Raw genomic sequence first — 16,991 nt, 5'->3', positions numbered from 1 at the left:
AGACTGCCAAATATACTGCAAATCACCACCAACACTTTCAGTTTCAAAAGACTAATTACTGAATATTTTCGGAATAATTAAAGTTAACAAAATGTATTTTTGATATACTACCATTTTCTTATTGTTATCATTTTTTATTTATTTATTTATTTATATCTTATCTTTTTTTTTGTATTTTTTTTTTTCTTTTGTTATTCTCATAATGTTATTTTAACGAAAACATATTTTTCTTATTTTCCACTCCTGTTCTCTCCCTTTGTTAAATTGCTTTTATTTTACTTTAATTGTATTTATTTATTTTAAAACTATTTTATAATTACTACGATAATCAAATGTATTATTCAAATTAATAATCCTATACTATAATTATAAGATTTTAATCTTGTTGTGTAGGAATGCATTTAATAAAGAAATGAAATGAAATGAAATAAATTCGCCAAAAACTACTTGTGCCAAGTTTCAAGTCGACAGCTTGTTTCGTTCTGAAGTTAGCATAATTTTCAAAAGATGGACGTACTGACGGATGGATTTCGCTAGATTGACTAAGAATTTCCATATATAATTTATGCGCTCTGAGAACAATATTTCGATGTGTTACAAACGCAATGACAAAGTTAGTATACTCCATTCATCGTATAGTAGATGGTATAAAAACAATAGCAATATGCAAATAGCCTGTCTAATATACAATTGGACATAGGACCAAATCAAATTAAATTATTTCTCTGCATAGAAACCCAATAGACTATGACTAAGCTTAGAAAGCAGAGAAAAAAAAAAACAAATTAAATTACATGTGTATAAAAACGAGTTTACAATTCGATTATGAAATATTCATACAAATTTGTTGACCGTTTGTTTAATTGGTTGTTCAAATAATCTGAACTATGCGGTTGATGCAATGTCAATTGTGGTGCGAACAATTTGTGGTTGAGCCGTGACTAATGAAGCGAATCCAAAATTAAATGCAAATTAAAGTATTAGTTATGAATATACTATAAGTATTTTTATCTGTGTAGTATGGATTAGGAGACATATGAACAACATTTTTTGCTTAACTGCACGCGTGTTTCCCGTTTGAAAATAAAATTTTGCTCTTGAAACATGTCTTTCTCTGTATGCAGTAAGACGTATATAATTTTTGCTTACAACTTCATATTTTTCATTTAGTTAGCGCTTATTTTCACACAGCCATATATTTCAAAATTGAAAATGAGCCCAAATTTTAGTTTAGGGTCGATTTTCATGCTTCAGTTACATTCGTTTGTTTTGTTTGTTTGTTTATCCATAGAAGAAAGTATCAAATCCAGCTCCATTTTGGGATCTGTTTATAAGAAAAATTCTCCAACCCCGATCATTACATTTTTCAAAAAAAAAAAATAAATAAATATGGAAAACTGTTGTTAAAATCAAAGCTCAATTCCTTTGGTAAAACTTGAGCTTTGGCCACATATTATACCTCAATCAATGCTTCTTAAAATGCAAGAAGAACAAGTACACTGAAAAAATATTGTCGTGAGGTAAAAGATTTCATGTCTTTCAAATACGAATGCAAATTTTGCTTAGCATAGAAGACGAATTTCTCTGATAAAAAGTTTTTTTTTTCCTTGTCCAAAAGTCGATAAACTTTTCAATGAAGTCGTATTGTCCTTATAATTAAGTGATTTGACTTAAAAATGGGTATCATAACATGAAAGAAAAAATGTTTGGGCTAAGGTCAACTTGACTTTAATAATTCAGAAAAATTCTTTAAATTTAATGAAATTGTCTTTAAATTTGTTTTCTTTTTGCATCTTAAGTACAAAGCAAAAAAATCGTTCAAATATAGGACATGTTTTTCAACACTTTATTTTAAAGAAGTTTTTTACTTGAACCATAGCATAATTTCTACTGGAAATCGAGTCTTAATTTGGAAAATAAAGTTGTTGTTAACTCGTTTTTAAAGGTCTTTGATAGCATATAAAGAAAAAACGCTGAAAAATCGAAAAAATAAAAATTTGTTTCCTAGAAGCAAGTACAAAAAACCCAAATTTAAAAGAGGATTGTGTCTTAAAAGTGTCCTTACTAGTATTCTCCGCTTCTTTGGCTCAGAATCAATACAACAATTTTTGCTTTTTTATACCTTCCATCATAGGATGGGGGTATATTAACTTGGTCATTCCGTTTGTAACACATCGAAATATTGCTCTAAGACCCCATAAAGTATATATATTCTGGGTCGTGGTGAAATTCTGAGTCGATCTAAGCATGTCCGTCCGTCCGTCCGTCCGTCTGTTGAAATCACGCTAACTTCCGAACGAAACAAGCTATCGACTTGAAACTTGGCACAAGTAGTTGTTATCGATGTAGGTCGGATGGTATTGAAAATGGGCCATATCGGTCCACTTTTACGTATAGCCCCCATATAAAGGGACCCTCAGATTTGGCTTGTAGAGCCTCTAACAGAAGCATATTTCATCCGATCCGGCTGAAATTTGGTATATGGTGTTGGTATATGATCTCTAACAACCATGCGAAAATTGGTCCATATCGGTCCACTTTTACGTATAGCCCCCATATAAACGGACCCCCAAATTTGGCTTGCGATTGCTCTAAGAGAAGCAAATTTCATCCGATCCGGCTGAAATTTGGTACATGCTGTTAGTATATGGTCTCTACTAACCATGCAAAAATTGGTCCACATCGGTCCATAATTATATATAGCCCCCATATAAACCGATCCCCAGATTTGGCTTGCGGAGCCTAAAAGAGAAGCAAATTTCATCCGATACGGCTAAAATTTGGTACATGATGTTGGTATATGGTCTCTAACAACCGTGCAAAAATTGGTCCACATCGGTCCATAATTATATATAGCCCCCATATAAACCGATCTCCAGATTTGGCTTGCAAAGCCTCAAAGAGAAGCAAATTGCATCCGATCCGGCTGAAATTTGGTACATGGTATTGGTGTATGGTCTCTAACAACCATGCAAAAATTGGTCCACATCGGTCCATAATTATATAAAGCGCCCATATAAACCGATCCCCAGATTTGGGTTGCGGAGCCTCAAAGAGAAGCAAATTTCATCCGATCCGCCTGAAATTTGGTACATGATATTGGTATATGGTCTCTAACAACCATGCAAAAATTGGTCCACATCGGTTCATAATTATATATAGCCCCCATATAAAACGATCCCCAGATTTGGCTTGCGAAGTCTCCAAGAGAAGCAAATTTCATCCAATCAGGTTGTAATTTGGAACATGGTGGTAGTATATGATCTTTAACAACCCTGCCAGAATTGGTCCATATCGGTCCATAATTATATATAGCCCCCATATAAAACGTTCTCCAGATTTGACCTCCGGAGCCTCTTGGAGGTGCAAAATTCATCCGATCCGGTTCAAATTAAGAACGTGGTGTTAGTATATGGTCGCTAACAACCATACCAAAATTGGTCCAATCACACAAAAATTGGTCCATATCGGTCCATAATCATGGTTGCCACTAGAGCCAAAAATAATCTACCAAAATTTTTTTCTATAGAAAATGTTGTCAAAATTTTATTTCTATAGAAAATTTTGTCAAAATTTCATTTCTAGAGAAAATTTTGTTAAAATATTATTCGGTTCATAATAAAATTTTCATCATTGTCAAAATTTTATTTCTATAGAAAATTTTGTCAAAATTTTATTTCTATAGAAAATTTTGTTCAAATTTTATTCGGTTCATAACAGGGATCCGGAGCGGAGCGTGGAGCGGAGCGGAGCAAGCCCTTTTTTTGCCGGAGCGGGAGCGGAGCGGGAGCGGCATTTCTAAAATCCGGAGCGGAGCGGGAGCGGAGCGGTTTCCAAATGAAAAACCGCTCCGCTCCGAATAAAATATTACTTGAATGAAATGTGTAACTTTGAAATTACACTGTGTAGGTAATTTCAAATTTAGATAGTACTTAGCGTAGTGTGAGTAAACGTTTAAAATGTACGATATGTATTTTTGTACGTACGTACATTGGGGAAAACACAACGTGTTTTTTAGTAATTGTTTTCAAAAACGGCAAATGTCAAAATATATATCTAGTATGTGTTGTAAAAGTAACAACAGTACTTTCGATCAATTTCATCCCGTATTACTACAAAGATGTTTGTAATAAACGTCAAATAAATGCAATTCAACGATCTTATTTATATTTAATTTTTTAGTTTTCTACACTGAAAAAAATATTGTCGTGAAGTCAAAGATTCCATGTCCTTAGAATAAGAATGCAAATTTTGCTTAACATGGAAGACGCATTTCTCTAAAATAAAGTTTTTTATACCCATCACCATAGAATGGTGACGGGGGTATAATAAGTTTGTCATTCCGTTTGTAACACATCGAAATATCGATTTCCGACTATATAAAGTATATATATTCTTGATCAGGGAGAAATTCTAAGACGATATAACGATGTCCGTCTGTCCGTCTGTCTGTCTGTTGTAATCACGCTACAGTCTTCAATAATGAAGCAATCGTGCTGAAATTTTGCACAACCTCGTCTTTTGTCTGCAGGCAGGTCAAGTTCGAAGATGGGTTATATCGGTCCAGGTTTTGATATAGTCCCCATATAAACCGACCTCCCGATTTGGGGTCTTGGGCTTATAGAAATCGTATTTTTTATCCAATTTGCCTGAAATTGGAAATTTAGAGGTATTGTAGGACCACAAATACGTGTGCCAAAAATTGTAAGTATCGGTCCATATTTTGGTATAGCCCCCATATAGACCGATCTCCCGATTTTACTTCTTGGGCTTATAGAAACCGCAGTTTTTATTCAATTTACCTGATATTGGAAATCTAGAGGTATTGTAGGACCACAAATACGTGTGCCAAAAATGGTGAGTATCGGTCTATGTTTTGGTATGGTGCCCATATAAAACGACCTCCCGATTTGGGGTCTTGGGCTTATAGAAACCGTATTTTTTATCCAATTTGTCTGAAATTGGAAATGTAGGGGTATTTTCGGACCATAAAGAGGTGTGCTGAAAATGGTGAGTATCGGTCCATATTTGGTATAGCCCCCATATAGACCGATTTCCCGATTTTAAATACTTCTTGGGCTTCTAGAATCCGAAGTTTTTATCCTATTTGCCTGAAATTGGAAATCTAGAGGTATTTTCGGGTCATAAAGAGGTGTGCCGAAAACGGTGAGTAGCGGTCCATGTTTTAGTATAGCCCCCATAAGAACGATCTCCCGATTTAACTTGGGTTTCTAGAAACCGTAATTTTTATATGATTTGCCTGAAATTGTAAATATTCTGGTATTTTAGGCTCGGTCCATTTGGTAATGCCTCCATATAGACCGACTTCACTTGAATTGCTTGAAACTCAATGTAAAATTTCCAGATTTTTCTTCTACATATTTAAGATTTCAAATCAAGACGTTATTTTATAATTTTCTTGCACACTTACAAGAGATGTTAATGATTCCTCTAAAACTCAAACAAAAATGGTTCTTATAAATCCAGAATCTGATATGGTCCTCATAGGTGAAATCTTTAAATTTATCTTCGGGAATATCCTCAAGTCCTCAAGCCCTCCTGAAATTTCAAAGGAAACCCTAATATTTGGTTCATGGTGGTGGGTATTTAAGGTTCGGCCCGGCCGAACTTAGTGCTGTATATACTTGTTTTCTTGTCCAAAACGCAATAAACTTTTGAATGAATTTGTAATGTCCTTATAATTAAGTGGTTTTACTTAAAAATGTGTATCATAACATGAAAGATAAAATTTTTGACTTTAATAATTAAGAAAAATTCTTTAAAATTAATAAAATTGTCTTTAAATTTGTTTCCTTTTTGCATCTTGCCTACAAAGAAAAAAATCGTTAAAAAATAAGACATGTTTTTCAACACTTTATTTTAAAGACGCTTTTTACTTGAAACATAGCATAATTTCTACTGGCAGTCGAGTCTTAATATGGAAAAAAAAATAACTCGTTAACTCGTTTTTAAAGGATTTTGATAACAACTGACGAAAAAAATCTAAAAAAATGAAAAATTAACATATGCTTCCTAGAATGCTTCCTTTAATGAAGTCAAAATAGATTTAATATTTCTAAAAAAATCTTCAAAATTAATAAAATATTTCAATACATTGTTTTAAAGTCATTATACCCTAAACCACATAGTGGTTAGGGTATAACAAGTTTGATCTGCCAAAAAATGTGCCTACAAGAAATATTGATTTTAGACCCCACACACAAAAAATTTTCACGAAAATTTTTCCAATTAAAATTTTAATTGAGTTTTAAAAAATATTCAATTAAAAATTTAATTGATTCAACAAATTTTTTAATTGAAACAAAAATCAATCACAAAAATAATAGTATCAATTAATTTTTTAATTGGATCAATTAACTTTTTAATTGACCTTCAATTAATTTTTTAATTGATACTATTATTTCTGTGATTGAAGACATTTCAATTAAAAATTTATTGGATCAATTAATTTCGTGATTGAATCAAAAAAAAAAAATTTTTTGTGTGCATAAAATATATACCGATCAACTCACCTCTTGAGTCGATCTAGCGCTTGGCGTCCGTCCGTCCATCCGTCCGTCTGTCCATGTATTTATTGTTCACAGGATTTCGGTCGCAATTATTAACCGATTTTGATGAAATTTGGTACAGGAAGTTTTTTTGGGCACAAGGACGAACGTTACTGAATTTGGAAGAAATCGGATCAAATTTAGATATAGCTCCCATATATATGTATTGCCCGATTTCGACAAATGGGGTCACGTTGCACTTTTTTTACTAACCGATCGTCGTCAAATTTAGCACAAAATAATCTTCTGTATCACCCTTTAGGTCTGAAAATTTCATCGAAATCGGTTCAGATTTAGATATAGGTCCCATATATATGTATCGCCCGATTTTGTCAAATTAGGTCATAAAACCCTTATTTATCAACCGATCTTACTCAAAGTTGGCGAAATGTAATCTTCTATAGCACTAACTATATTTGCAAAAAATCATCGAAATCGGTTCAGATTTAGCTATAGCTCCCATATATGTACCGCCCGATTTTTATAAATAAAATAAAACTCAATTGAACAAATAATACAATGTTTGTACTATAATTTTCTCGAAGAGGAGCGGAGCGGAGCGTGGAGCGGAGCGGAGCGATTTTTTTTTTCTCGGAGCGGAGCGAGGAGCGGAGCGGTTTTTTTTTCTCCGGAGCGGGAGCGGAGCGGAGCGAAAAAAATGGACCGCTCCGGATCCCTGGTTCATAATCATGGTTGCCACTCGAGCCAAAAATAATCTTCCAAGATTTTACTTCTATAGAAAATTTTGTCAAAAGTTTATTTCTATAGAAAATTTTGTTAAAAATTTATTTCTGTAGAAATTTTTGTCAAAATTTTCTTTCTATAGATAATTTTGTCATACAATTTAGAAGATGGTGTTAGGAGGTTATAAGATGCCTTGCCATCGGCAAGCGTTACCGCAACTTAAGTAATTCGATTGTGGATGGCAGTGTTTAGAAGAAGTTTCTACGCAATCCATGATGGAGGGTACATAAGCTTCGGCCTGGCCGATCTTACGGCCGTATATACTTGTTTAGTGTTCGGACAGGCTGAATCTTAATCTACCATGGATTGCGTAAAAACTTCTACTAAAGACTATCATCCACAATTAAATTCCTTGTGTTGTGGTAATACTTGCCGATGGCAAGGTATCTTAAATCTGCATGTCATCGTCTTCTACATTGTAAGTTAATCCATACGTGGTATAGTAGACAAAAAAAGTATATATAGGAAAGTCTACAAGTAATTGCGAACCGATATTAACTTTTGGGCCTCTCTCTGAGGTAAAATCTAACCATATATATGGTTGTGGTTAATATATATGGTTATGGTTAATCTAACCATATATATGGTTATGGTTAATTTATTGTTTCTTGGTAATTTTATTTTATATAGTGTTATTTCATATTACGAATATTTTGACCAGCATGGTTAAAAAATCGTTGTATTTTCGGTTCAGTGTATAGACCGATATGGCCCAAGTTTGACATGATTGTTAGCGCCCATATACTAACACATTGTACCAATTTCAACCGAATCGGATGAATTTTGCTTCTACAAGAGGCTCCAGAGGTCAAATCTGGGGATCGGTTTATATGGGGGCTACGTATAGTTATGGACAAATACACAAAATAAAAATTTTAAACTGAATCGGGTGAAATTTGCTTCTCCAAGAGGCTCCAAAACCAAATCTGGGAATCGGATCGGATAAATTTTTCTCCTCAAAGAGGCTCCGGACTATAAATATGGGGAGCGGTTTATATGGGGGCTATATATAATTATGGATCGATGTGGACCACTTTTTTTTGCATGTTTATTAGATACCATATACTTACACCACGTACCAAATTTCAACCGAACCGGATGAATTTTGCTTCTCTAAGAGGCTCCACCAAATCTGTGTGTCAGGGCTATACGTAAAAGTGGTCCGATATGGCCCATTTGCAATACCATCCAACCTAAATCAATAACAACTACTTATGCCACGTTACAAGTCGATAGCTTGTTTCGTTCGGAAGTTAGTGATTACAACAAATGGACGTAAGTATGTACGTGGCTAGTATATATACTTTATGGGGTCTTAGATCAATATTTCGATGTGTTACAAACGGAATGACAAAGTTAGTATACCCCTCCCATCCTATGGTTGAGGTTATAAAAATGTAGACTATGAACGAAGGACCTGTAAACCATTATCGCTCTCTGTCCCCATATGAGAACACCTATTTAAAGTCAAACAACTATGACCTACCCGTTACGAGTATTTTTATAATTGTAAATACACGTATGCAAGCCTTATATAGCATCTGATTTATAAACAAAGAAACATGGTCTGATTTAATAAACAAATTCACAAAAATTTTTCCTATTAAAGTCTTAATTGAGCCTTAAAAAATATTCAATTAAAAATTGAATTGATTTAATAAATTTTTTAATTGAAACACATATCAATCACAAAAATTAATAGTATCAATAATTTTTTTTAATTTTTTCTATATAAATTAAATGTTGACCAAATTTTCTATAGAAATACATTTTTGACCAAAAATTTTCTATAGAAATAATTTTTTTTTACAAAATTTTCTATAAATTCAATATAATTGGGAGTAAATTCTCCCCTTGCATGCACAAGGTCGTGGGTTCTATTCCTGCTTCGACCGAACACCAAATAGTTTTTCAGCGGTGGATTATCCCACCTCAGTAATTCTGGTGATATTTCTGAGAGTTTCAAAGCTTCGGACTCGGCTCTAAAAAGGAGGTCCCTTGTCATTGAGCTTAACATGGAATCGGGCAGCACTCAGTGCTTAGAGAGAAGTTCACCAATGTGGTATAACAATGGACTGAATAGTCTAAGTGAGCCTGATACATCGGGCTGCCACCTAACCTAACCTAATCTATAAGTAGTAATATTCACCTATTAGTGCAAACTAAATTGTTAAAACAATTAAAGTTCGACATATTTACAAAAAGTGTTTGCTAATAGCTGCGATCATAATATAATTCACATATACTGCAATAAAATAATAAAATAAAACAAGTATATACGGCCGTAAGTTCGGCCAAGCCGAAGCTTATGTACCCTCCATCATGGATTGCATAGAAACTTCTTCTAAACACTGCCATCCACAATCGAATTACTTAAAGGGTGATACGGTCAAAATTTGGTCAATATAAACTTGACGTATTTCTTTCAATTTTGCATTTGAAAAACCTGAACACCCCTCATTTTGAAGGTGTGTGTGTAGAATGTTGCTCCTATTTTGATTTTGGAATTCACTCTTCAGTTGTCAAAATGCCGTCCAAGCAAGAAGAGCAGCGTATCAAAATTTTTCTCGCGCATCGCGAAAATCCGAGCTACCCGCACGCAAAGCTGGCAAAATCGCTAAAAGTTGCCAAATAAACTGTTACAAATGTAATTAAAGTGTTTGGGGAACGTTTGTCGACAGCCAGGAAGTCTGGATCGGGGGGAAATCGAAAACCGGAAGCCGCTGAGACGACAAAGAGAGTTGCCGGTAGTTTCAAGCGAAACCGTAACCTCTCTCTCCGAGATGCCGCAAATAAGCTGGGTGTATCGTCTACAACCGTGCATCGAGCCAAAAAACGAGCCGGACTATCGACTTACAAGAAGGTAGTGACTCCAAATCGCGATGATAAACAAAATACGACGGCCAAAGCGCGATACCGGAGGCTGTACGCGACGATGCTAACGAAGTTTGACTGCGTGGTAATGGACAACGAAAGCTACGTCAAAGCCAACTACAAGCAGTTTCCGGGACAGAAGTTATATACGGCAAAAGGAAGGGGAAAGGTAGCAGATACTTTCAAGCACATAAAACTGTCAAAGTTCGCAAAGAAATATCTGGTTTGGCAAGCCATCTGTACCTGTGGCTTGAAAAGCAGCATTTTCATAGCATAGGGACTGTCAACCAAGAAATTTACGTGAAAGAGTGTTTGAATAAACGTCTGCTGCCTTTCCTGAAGAAACACGGTTGTTCCGTACTGTTTTGGCCGGATTTGGCATCTTGCCATTACGGTAAAAAGGCCATGGAGTGGTACGCCGCCAACAACGTGCAGGTGGTTCCCAAGGACAAGAACCCTCCCAACACGCCAGAGCTCCGCCCAATTGAGAAATACTGGGATATTGTCAAGTGGAACCTAAAGAAGACCAAAAAAACTGCTAAGGACGCGCAGCAGTTCAAGCCAAACTGGCTTTCTGCGGCGAAGAAGGTGGACAAGGTGGCTGTACAAAATCTGATGGCAGGTGTCAAGCGTGAGGCCCGGCAATTCGTATTTGGAAAAGCGAAAGCCTAACTAAATATTTTTCCTGAATTTTATACTAATTGAACTTGAAAAAGAAATTTAATTTGATTTTTTAAATAAACGATTTCACCGATTTACACGCGTTTTCCCTTGACCAAATTTTAACCGTATCACCCTTTAAGTTGCGGTAACGCTTGCCCATGGCAAGGTATCTTAAAACCTCCTAACACCATCTTCTAAATTGTATGTAAGTTCATACGTGGTATATATTAAATCAAAGAAGATCGATCCAATACGTATATAATTCAGTTTGACAAAGTAGACATACAATTTTGACAAAATTTTCTACAGAAATAAAATTTTAACAAAATTTTCTATAGAAATAAAATTTTCACAAAATTTTCTATAGAAATAAACTTTTGACAAAATTTTCTATAGAAATAAAATCTTGGTAGATTATTTTTGGCTCGAGTGGCAACCATGATTATGAACCGAATAAAATTTGAACACAATTTTCTATAGAAATAAAATTTTGACAATGATGAAAATTTTATTATGAACCGAATAAAATTTTAACAAAATTTTCTCTAAAAATAAAATTTTGACAAAATTTTCTATAGAAATAAAATTTTGACAAAATTTTCTATAGAAATAAAATTTTGGTAGACTATTTTTGGCTCTAGTGGCAACCATGATTATGAACCGATATGGACCAATTTTTGTGTGATTGGACCAATTTTGGTATGGTTGTTAGCGACCATATACTAACACCACGTTCCTAATTTGAACCGGATCGGATGAATTTTGCTCCTCCAAGAGGCTCCGGAGGTCAAATCTGGAGAACGTTTTATATGGGGGATACATATAATTATGGACCGATATGGACCAATTCTGGCACGCTTGTTAAAGATCATATACTAACACCATGTTCCAAATTACAACCGGATTGGGTGAAATTTGCTTCTCTTGGAGACTTCGCAAGCCAAATCTGGGGGTCGGTTTATATGGGGGTTATATATAATTATGCACCGATGTGGACCAATTTTTGCATGGTTGTTAGAGACCATATACCAATATCATGTACCAAATTTCAGGCGGATCGGATGCAATTTGCTTCTCTTTGAGGCTCCGCAAGCCAAATCTGGGGATCGGTTTATATGGGGGCTATATATAATTATGGACCTATGTGGACCAATTTTTGCATGGTTGTTAGAGACCATATACCAACACCATGTACCAAATTTCAGCCGGATCGGATGAAATTTGCTTCTCTTGTAGGCTCAGCAAGCCAAATTTGGGGATCGGTTTATATGGGGGCTATATATAATTATGGACCAATGTGGACCAATTTTTGCATGATTGTTAGAGACCATATACCAACACCATGTACCAAATTTCAGCCGGATCAGATGAAATATGCTTCTGTTAGAGGCTCCACAAGCCAAATCTGAGGGTCCCTTTATATGGGGGCTATACGTAAAAGTGGACCGATATGGCCCATTTTCAATACCATCCGACCTACATCGATAACAACTACTTGTGCCAAGTTTCAAGTCGATAGCTTGTTTCGTTCGGAAGTTAGCGTGATTTCAACAGACGGACGGACGGACGGACGGACATGCTTAGATCGACTCAGAATTTCACCACGACCCAGAATATATATACTTTATGGGGTCTTAGAGCAATATTTCGATGTGTTACAAACGGAATGACAAAGTTAATATACCCCCATCCTATGATGGGGGGTATAATAATAAGACATTTATTTCGAAGAAACACAAATCGAAAACATTAAAATATTTTTTTTTTTTTTACATTTGGTAGATTTTTAATAAAATTTTCTTAAAATGTCGGTGGATTATTTTTGGCACGAGTGGCAACCGTGCTACCGAAGGCAACTGCTCCTTTCTTTTATTTATTTTTCAGTCTTTGCATTTGTCATCTATAATGCACAAGCAAGAGCGTGTTGTACGAAGTACATTTAATAAATAATTATTATTAGTACATCAATTATAATAATGACTTATTTATTAACCTATCATTACTGATTTTTATGGAAAGATAAATATGTTTTCCAACGTGGAGGGGTAGACAACTTTTTGGGATTTCCATTTTATTAATTAACCTAAATGTTTATCCTTCCGTTCGTTTTACAGGTTGATGAAAAATACATACGAACTCATCATGTCTTTTCGATCAGTGGCAAAACTCACCGACCAAGGCCACCACCCGAACAAGAATTTGATATTCTCGGTGCAAAACAAAAGAAGCAACAACATCAACAGCAGCAGCAACAAAAGCATCACTACGAATCACAACCACAACAACAGCCCCTATACTATCAACAACAGTATAGTGTCTATCATCCGTATCCGATACCGCATATTAATGATCGTTATGATAAAAGTCGTTGGAGTGGCAGCAGTAAGTATCGTTGAAATTCGAATATGAAATTTATATTCACACAAAAAAATATCAATTAATTTGATTGTCAATACAATTAAAATTATGTTTAAATTTGAGCTAACAACGTAATTTGTAAACACAATTTGTTATAAATTGTTATAAATTACTGAAACTGAAAACCTGAACTATTTATATTTTAGTAGTCATTCTCTTAACTAAAGCTTTTTTGAATCCTATATCTGACAAGGTCGACTTCCTATAACCAATTACACTAGTTTACACTTAAAATGTACATTAGATGAGATGTGACTTTTCTTATGTATATTGATCTGCTGAATTCGAAAAAAAAATTAATTTTTTTATGGAACAGTTTTTGAGATATCCCGTTATTTTTAGTTTTCGCACTTGTCTCACTAAACAAATTATATCTCAAATTAGAAAAGTCCGATTGTATCATCATTGGCAATTAAATGAAATGTATTGAGAAGACGAATAATCGTGTATAATTAAATCTGTGATAAGTTAAGTGGTTCAAAAAATGGATGCAGTGAACCTTTTCCACCGGAAAAGTACAAACCATTGAAAAAATTTTAATTCTCTTCATGGTCGTATAAAGGGTGATACGGTCAAAATTTGGTCAAGGGAAAACGCGTGTAAATCGGTGGAATCGTTTATTTAAAAAATCAAATTAAATTTCCTTTTCGAGTTCAATTAGTATAAAATTCAGGAAAATTATTCAGTTAGGCTTTCGCTTTTCCAAATCCGAATTGCCGGGCCTCACGCTTGACACCTGCCATCAGATTTTGTACAGCCACCTTGTCCACCTTCTTCGCCGCAGAAAGCCAGTTTGCCTTGAACTGCTGCTCGTCCTTAGCAGTTTTTTAGTCTTCTTTAGGTTCCGCTTGACAATAGCCCAGTATTTCTCAATTGGGCGGAGCTCTGGCATGTTGGCAGGGTTCTTGTCCTTGGGAACCACCTGCACGTTGTTGGCGGCATACCACTCCATGGCCTTTTTACCGTAATGGCAAGATGCCAAATCCGGCCAAAACAGTACGGAACAACCGTGTTTCTTCAGGAAAGGCAGCAGACGTTTATTCAAACACTCTTTCACGTAAATTCCTTGGTTGACAGTCCCGGAAGCTATGAAAATGCTGCTTTTCAAGCCACAGGTACAGATGGCTTGCCCAACCAGATATTTCTTTGCGAACTTTCACAGTTTTATGTGCTTGAAAATATCTGCTATCTTTCCCCTTCCTTTTGCCGTATAAAACTCCTGTCCCGGAAGCTGCTTGTAGTCGGCTTTGACGTAGGTTTCGTCGTCCATTACCACGCAGTCAAACTTCGTCAGCATCGTCGTGTACAGCCTCCGGGATCGCGCTTTGGCCGTCGTATTTTGTTTATCATCGCGATTTAGAGTCTCTACCTTCTTGATAGTCGATAGTCCGACTCGTTTTTTGGCTCGATGCACGGTTGTAGACGATACACCCAGCTTATTTGCGGCATCTCGGAGAGAGAGGTTGAAACTACCGGCAACTCTCTTTGTCGTCTCAGCGGCTTCCGGTTTTCGATTTCCCCCCGATCCAGACTTCCTGGCTGTCGACAAACGTTCCCCAAACACTTTAATTACATTTGTAACGGTTGATTTGGCAACTTTTAGCGATTTTGCCAGCTTTGCGTGCGAGTAGCTCGGATTTTCGCGATGCGCGAGCAAAATTTTGATACGCTGCTCTTCTTGCTTGGACGGCATTTTGACAACTGAAGAGTGAATTCCAAAATCAAAATAGAAGCAACATTCTACACACACACACCTTCAAAATGAGGGGTGTTTAGGTTTTTTAAATGCAAAATTGAAAGAAATACGTCAAGTTTATATTGACCAAATTTTGACCGTATCACCATTTAGATGATACTCTAACGTAAGTAATAGTTATATTTTTAACTGGAAAAAATTTGGGAAATTTCGGCCTCTGTCATATCAAGTTAGGGTTGTTATCTTCGATGGCGTAGAGGACCATGAGAAAGTTATAAGCAATTCAGTGAACAAATCCGATGTCAAATCATGCAAATATGAGAAACTCACCCACGCAAAAATGCCACTCGGCCACACCAAAATGCATTTTTGTGTGGGTGAGTTGCTGATATTTATTTGACATCCGATTTGTTCAAGCAATTGCTTATAACTTTGTCAATGTCCCCTACGCCATCAAATTCAGCACAAGGTAATCTCCTGTAATATCCACCAAACCTGCAAAATATATATACATATATATGTATCGCCCGTTTTTCAAAAATTTACCTCTTATAACTTCTGCCGCGACCTCGGTGGCACACCTTCATCCGATGGTCCAAATTTTCGATCACGCTGAGGCATAATGGAGGTTCTATGCCGTTAATGTGCCGGCTAATTATCTCATCCTTTAGCTCTTGAATTGTTGCTGGCTTATCGACGTACACATTTTCTTTCAAATAACCCCAAAGAAAAAAGTCCAACGGTGTCAAATCACATGATCTTGGCGGCCAATTGACATCGCCATTACGTGAGATAACACGGCCATTGAATTTGTTGCGCAAAAGAGCCATTGTTTCGTTAGCTGTGTGGCAAGTGGCACCGTCCTGCTGAAACCACATATTGTCAACATCCATGTCTTTCAATTCGGGCCATAAAAAGTTCGTTATCATCTCACGACAGCGAACACCATTCACAGTAACTGCCTGACCGGCCTCATTTTGGAAAAAATACGGCCCGATGATGCCGCCAGCCCATAAACCGCAACAAACAGTAACTCTTTGTGGGTGCATTGGTTTTTCGACAATCACTCTTGGATTCTCATTCGCCCAAATGCGGCAATTCTGTTTATTGACGAATCCACTGAGGTGAAAATGTGCCTCATCACTGAAGATGATTGTCTTCGAAAATTAATCATCCACTGTTGCCATTTCTTGGAACCATTCCGCCCATTCACGACATCAATGTCAAATAAAATTCGGAAAAAAAACTTGGCGTTTAGGTGTGGTTCACATTCAACATTGGCCCTTACAATTTAACCACCCTTTATGTGACTAACCTGGAAAATTTCATCCATATCGGTTCAGATGCACCCATAAACATACACCCATAAATGTACCCTTTAATTCTCTTAAATATTTCACAAAAACTTATGTTTACTAATTTAGTAGGGGTGGTTTAGGCTATGATATAGTCGGTCATGCCCGACTTTCTATTTTATTTACTTCTTATATTAGCAGTCAATCGTGTCTTTTGTACTTTGAATCCAACAAGACACCTTATGTCAATTGCTTAGATCTTGAAGACTTAAAAAGATTGTCAAATTAAGTTAAATTGAATTTTAATCGTTTGTGTGTTTTAATGCATAATTCTTAACAAACATATTGATTTCTTTTTTCCAGTATCATAAACAAAATATCATTGTCACACTTCAGAGAGTTTAATCTACCCTGTATTGCAAGAAATCCTCAAGCAAAATGTTTTAGGCTTTTATTGATTTTTAATGTTTTATTGCACATATTCCATTTCGGATAAGTGAACATTCATGTGAAAGTAAATCCTACCATAGATTCCGTTTCAAAAGTAATCGTCTTTTGTGTGGAAAACAAAAGGAAATCGGAAAAGAATAATACCCCTCCATTATGTATTAAGAAAGAAGAACATGAAGAAAGAAATAAAGTTTATTTCCGTAAGACTTTTCACATAGAACTATAGAATTTTTCCGACAAATCTAAACTCATTGAAATCGCATTCTCTTTCCAACTTATGTA

General features: G+C 35.6%; 1 protein-coding gene across 1 annotated transcript in view; it reads left to right on the top strand.

The window, feature by feature from the left end:
* beat-VII (Immunoglobulin domain-containing protein beaten path VII) overlaps nucleotides 1-16,991 on the top strand; it is a 275,572-nt gene that overhangs the window by 79,958 nt on the left and 178,623 nt on the right. Inside the window, exons 6-7 of the mRNA XM_075304937.1 lie at nucleotides 12,965-13,232; nucleotides 16,757-16,909. Coding sequence (XP_075161052.1) covers nucleotides 12,965-13,232; nucleotides 16,757-16,909 — 421 coding nt within the window. The remainder of the gene's footprint in view (nucleotides 1-12,964; nucleotides 13,233-16,756; nucleotides 16,910-16,991) is intronic.

This window comes from Haematobia irritans, chromosome 1 (assembly GCF_050003625.1).
Source record: "Haematobia irritans isolate KBUSLIRL chromosome 1, ASM5000362v1, whole genome shotgun sequence".
In the NCBI taxonomy this organism is placed as follows: Eukaryota; Metazoa; Arthropoda; class Insecta; order Diptera; family Muscidae; genus Haematobia; species Haematobia irritans.
This window is presented reverse-complemented; position numbering and strand designations above follow the sequence as displayed.